Source organism: Vombatus ursinus, unplaced genomic scaffold, assembly GCF_900497805.2.
Source record: "Vombatus ursinus unplaced genomic scaffold, bare-nosed wombat genome assembly UNPS02013115.1, whole genome shotgun sequence".
Taxonomy (NCBI): domain Eukaryota; kingdom Metazoa; phylum Chordata; class Mammalia; order Diprotodontia; family Vombatidae; genus Vombatus; species Vombatus ursinus.
The window spans coordinates 3,419-8,379 of NW_020952893.1; the positions used below are offsets into that span (position 1 = coordinate 3,419).

At 47.7% G+C, this 4,961-nt stretch overlaps 1 protein-coding gene across 1 annotated transcript; it reads right to left on the reverse strand.

Annotated features, from left to right (window-relative positions):
* Positions 1-762: 762 nt before the first annotated feature.
* LOC114040426 (carcinoembryonic antigen-related cell adhesion molecule 1-like) lies at positions 763-1,399 on the reverse strand (the record flags this gene model as incomplete). Its single annotated transcript, XM_027858542.1, has 2 exons — positions 1,120-1,399; positions 763-1,035 (listed from the first exon to the last, which is right to left on the reverse strand). Coding segments are annotated over exons 1-2 (505 nt in total), but the record flags the coding sequence as incomplete, so codon positions are not given.
* Positions 1,400-4,961: the final 3,562 nt, after the last annotated feature.

Here is a 4,961-nt window from a genome sequence, read left to right on the forward strand (position 1 = left end):
ATACAAGACTTGTCACAAAATGGCAGCAGCCCTCTCAAACACTTCTCCTGGCCACGCAGCATCTGTTCAGGCTGCATTGTTCTACATTCTGCACTCAGACACATACTATAGTTTCCCACCTCTGAACCTTGGCTCAGGCTAGCTCTCCACAGAAATAGAATATTCTCCCCTTTGACCTGTTAAACTACCCATCCTTTAAAATAAAATTCAAATGCTAGCTCTTCTATAAAACCTGTTCTGATCTCACCCCCAACTGGAATGCTTTCCCCCCCCAGGTGTCCTATGACACTTTATTTTATAGCCATAGTCTAAGTATGCTCATCATGTAATATTGTATATCATTTACCTGTGTTTGAGGTCTGATCTTTCTACAAGATTGTAAGGTCCCTGAAAATAGGAATGGAATCTTAGCTAAACCTTGTATTTCCTTCTGTGCCTGGCACAGTTCTCTGTAGAAGGTTTGCACCTAAATATGTATTGAGTGATGGATGAACTTGTATTGCACATGACAGTTTCTAAGATTATTTTAGGACAAAGGGAGGCTGGTCTCTATTTTTACCAAGGACAAAATAGCGGTAAATGGACTGACATTCACTACAAGCCTGACCACATTTCCTAGAATCAGGTTCTTTATTTGCATGTCCTCTCCCAATTCACCATGAAAAACTGCCCACCTTAATGGGCCTGAGCACCTCCTCCTGTCACCCCACCTTTGGCCAACCCAGAAAGCTTATTCTCTGAAGGAAGGGAGAGACCACTTACCGATCACCCTGACTGTGACAGCCTTAGACACTGACAACTCAGTCACGTCGTTCCATGCCAAACATGTGTACTGTCCTGAATCTTCCCAAGATACGTTTTGGATGATGTAGGTGTTATTGGTGAACTCAGGGCTCACTGTGACATTGACTCGCCATTCATACTGTGCAGGTGGGTAAGACTCAACCTGACACACTAAGGTCAGTGACTGTTGGAATATGACCCGAATCTCATCTCCTGCAGGACTCAGTGAAAACAGGATATCGTCTGGTCCATCTGCGTAAAGAAGAAAGAGAGAGATGAGGTGTGAATCATTGTTGGGGAAAGGACTGGAGAGAGAGGAGGCTCAGAGTCACTCACAGTTCACAGTCACTTCAAGGGGGTCACTTCTGTTGGAACTGATTGGATTCCAGATTTCACATTGATAGGACCCAGCATGCTTCCTCGTCACGTTCTTGACGGTGAGGATCAGGTCACCATCAGACAGGTACTGCCCCTCATTTAGTGACAGGGACTTGTTATTGAAGAACCACAGAATGTTCATCCCCTCATGTTCTGTGTTACATGTGAAGACCAAAGTGCTGTTCTCCATGACGTTGGTACTGTTGGCAGTGATGGTAGGTTTGGATGCTGTTTCTGTAGAGGGAAAAAGAAGATTCAGTTGTATGAGGGATTGGCCTGTGTCTTCACTAGGTCAAGTCTTCCAAAGCCCAAGCCCGAACACTTCCACTACAGACGTACAGTAATGGTCCCTGACACCATGGGGAGGGAGATACCCCCTGGTTCAATAGTTCGGCTAATAAGGAAGGTGAGCAGGAAGCCCAGGAGTTGGAGTGCTGTGTCCTGGGCTAACACCTCCTTGAGACAGGTTCTGGAACATGCATAATCTAGTGACTAAGGTGACAATGGGAGTAGAGAGCAAGCATTTATAAAGTGTCTACTACATGCCTGGCACATGGTAGGTGCTATACAAATGCTATTATTATCCTCTTTATTATGATTATTGTTATTGTCAAGCATTGTGTTAAATACCATATTATCTAATTTCATCGTCTTGGGAAGAAGGGGCTATTATTCTTTCCATTTTACAGTTCAGGAAACTGAGGCAGACAGTGGTTAAGTGGCTTGTCCAGGGTCACACAGCAAATTTAGTGTCTGAGTCTGAATCCAGGCCTAGTGCCCTCTGTATCCATTGAGGCTATTTCCAGTCTTTCACCAATCATCTCATTCTAATCCAGGAGTCCTTAGCCTGGGATCTGCGAACTTCATTTTTAAAAAGTGCTGATAACTGTATTTCAGTAGAATTATTTCCTTCGAATTCCTATGGACTTTATTTTCTGCATTTAAAAGCATCCTTCTGAGAAGGGGTCCTTGGGCTCCACCAGCCCGACTGCCCTAGGGCTCTTTGACATGAAAGAAAGGGAAGCCCCCTGCTCCCATCATTCTGTCTTCCCCAGTTACCCCCTTAATTTACCCAGCTCCTACCAGTCTGTGGTTCCAGAAAGTAGTTAATGAACATATTATGATTCTCTCCATAAGCTGACACTTGCCTCCTCTAGGCCTCAGTTTGGCCATCTGTAAAATGAGGGAGCAGCACTAGCTGGCTTCTAAGTCCCTTTCATTTCCAAGTGTGTGATACCCTCCAGGATCCTTGCACCCACTTTGCAAAGGAGAAAATGGAGGTTCAAAGAGATGATGTGATTACTCAGACAGAGAGTGACTTCTGCTATTCCTGCACCTGAGCTCCCTCCCTCTTTGCCCAATGGTCCTCGCGGGCCTTTCCCAGACCAGGCACCTGAAGGCTCAGAGCTGGCAGAGATCAGAGGATCTTGGGTCTCCATCTGGAAGAGCCTTCCCCATCATCTAATGCACCCCCTTCTTTTCTTTTCTTCTTTTTGGCTGGGCAACGAGAGTTAAGTGACTTGCGCAGGGTCACACAGCTAGTAAGTGTTATGTGTCCGAGGCTGGATTTGAACTCAGGTCCTCCTGAATCCAGGGCCGGTGCTCTATCCACTGCACCACCTAGCTTCCCCCACCCCCTTATTTTCTTGATGAGAAAAATGGAGGCTCCCAGAGGCCAGGTGACTTATACAAAGTCCACTGCATAATAAATAACAGACCTGGGGTTGGAACCCAGGTGTCCTAGCTCTGAAGTCAGGCTCCCTTCAGTCAAATACTCTCTCTGCAGGATGTTGTTTTCCTATAAACGTGGGAATGACTGGCAGAGGGACAAGCCTGAGCTCAGAGTACTTTCCTTTGTGCAGCCCCTTCCTCAAGTGCCTCGGTGGGTACCCTGGAGGCCCCCACGGAGCTTCACTGACAGACACAGCTTCCTTCTTCCAACGTCAGAGCCCCTGCTAGGGTTGGGCTCCCTGTTAGATGGTGGAGGCAGTGCTCCCTTGCACAAAACTCCCCTGGAGAGGTGCATAGACAGGGCATCTAATGGGGAAACCTAGGACACCAACAGGGCCTTGCTTGGGGTGTGAGAAGCTTATGTTCCCACAGGGTCCCTGCAGATTTGAGCCTTATGCACTACCCCTGATCAAATGAGATGACATTTGTAAAGAGCTGAGTGTGCTACTTGCATGCAGTAGGCACTCAATAAATGCCTGTTTCCTTCCTCCTCCCCCTGTCCAGCTGTTGCTCCTCCTTTGACCACTGGGGACACAAAGAGGTCAGCAGATGCTCTCTGGCCCAGCAGAGATTCTGCAGCATCCTCTAAGGGCTCAGTAGCCTTGTGTGGGATGAGACCCACAGTCCAGCAGTCTTCCCCTGTCTGAGCAGCAGAGAACCAGAGATGGCAGGGGGCATCTGGCCCATTTCCCATAGCATGCCTGATCAGTGGTCATCTGGCCTCTACTTATCCATGACCTTAACACTGTTCAGGCCTGTCTTTCCCTGATGGACAGCTCCGCTTGTGAGGTCTCCTTATGCTATGTGACGTTGGCCTCCCTGTGACTTCCTCGCTTGATTCCTAGCTCTCCCCTTGGGAACCAGATAGGAGAATGCTGACCTGCTACCACACAAGGGCCCTTCAGGGTCCTGAGGTCTGCTTTCTTGTGCCCTCCCCACTCTGACCAATCCCTCCAGCCATGACTGAGTCACCACACTCCTGTGGGTGGATGCTCTAATGTTTCAAATAGCTATGATTTGTAGGAGGTCTTCCCTCCACCCATAGTTCTCTGTTCCTCTACCCCTAGCAAATGGACATCATGAACCTGACCCTGAAGAATCCATCTCCTTGTATCCAAGCTTGGAGTGATGGGCCTCTGCTCACTTGGCAAAAACCAAGTCCTTTGATGATGGACACCCTGGCCTCCTGGGGGTCTCTCCTGCCATACCTTGCATATGAGAACCTTGGGCCACCTTCCTGGCTCAATGAGACATTGAAGATCAGCTTCATGACTGGGCTTTTGTCCATGTCCATCTTAACATGAGGTGCTCAGAACTAAATACAGCATTTGTTCTGGGGGGGGGGCCTGTCCTTCCCAGAGCCCAGAAGGACTCCTGCTTCCCTGGATCTGGACAACATGCTGCTATTACAGCAACCCAAGGTCAAGTTAGCTCTTAGTCCAACCAATCCCTGAATCTTTTCCACACCAACTGTTCTCAGGCCTTGTATTGAGCTTTCTACATTCAGTGAATCCCAGAGCATCTCAAGATCTGGAAGAGAGGTTCATTTAGCCCAATCCAATCTAGTCTTTAGAGACCTCTACTGAAGACAAGCCCTGTATCTGCTAAGGCAACCCATTCCTGGTCTGGAACACTCTAACCATTAGGGAGTTTGCTCTGACAATTAGCCTGATTCTACCTCTCTGCACCCTTGATTTACTGCTCTTAGTTCTTTTCTCTGGGGTCAAGTACAACAAGACAAATCCTTTCTGCTTGATAACGACAAAAAGACTTAGAAACAGAACCACGGGATTTTGGAGTTGACGGGACTTTGGTGACCATCAAGTCCAACGCCCACCTGAAACAGAATCTTTGGTACATTCTACTTGACAGATGCTCATCCAGCCTCCAAAGAGGAGGAAAGGAAGGATGGGCAAGGTAAGGAGCATTTATTAAGTGACTACTGTGTGCTAGGCACTGTGCTAGGTGCTTTACACATATGATCTCGTTTGAACCTACCAACTCTCCATGAAACCATTCTACTTTGGGACAGTTCTGGCCATGAGAGAGTTTTCCACTGAAGCCCAGAA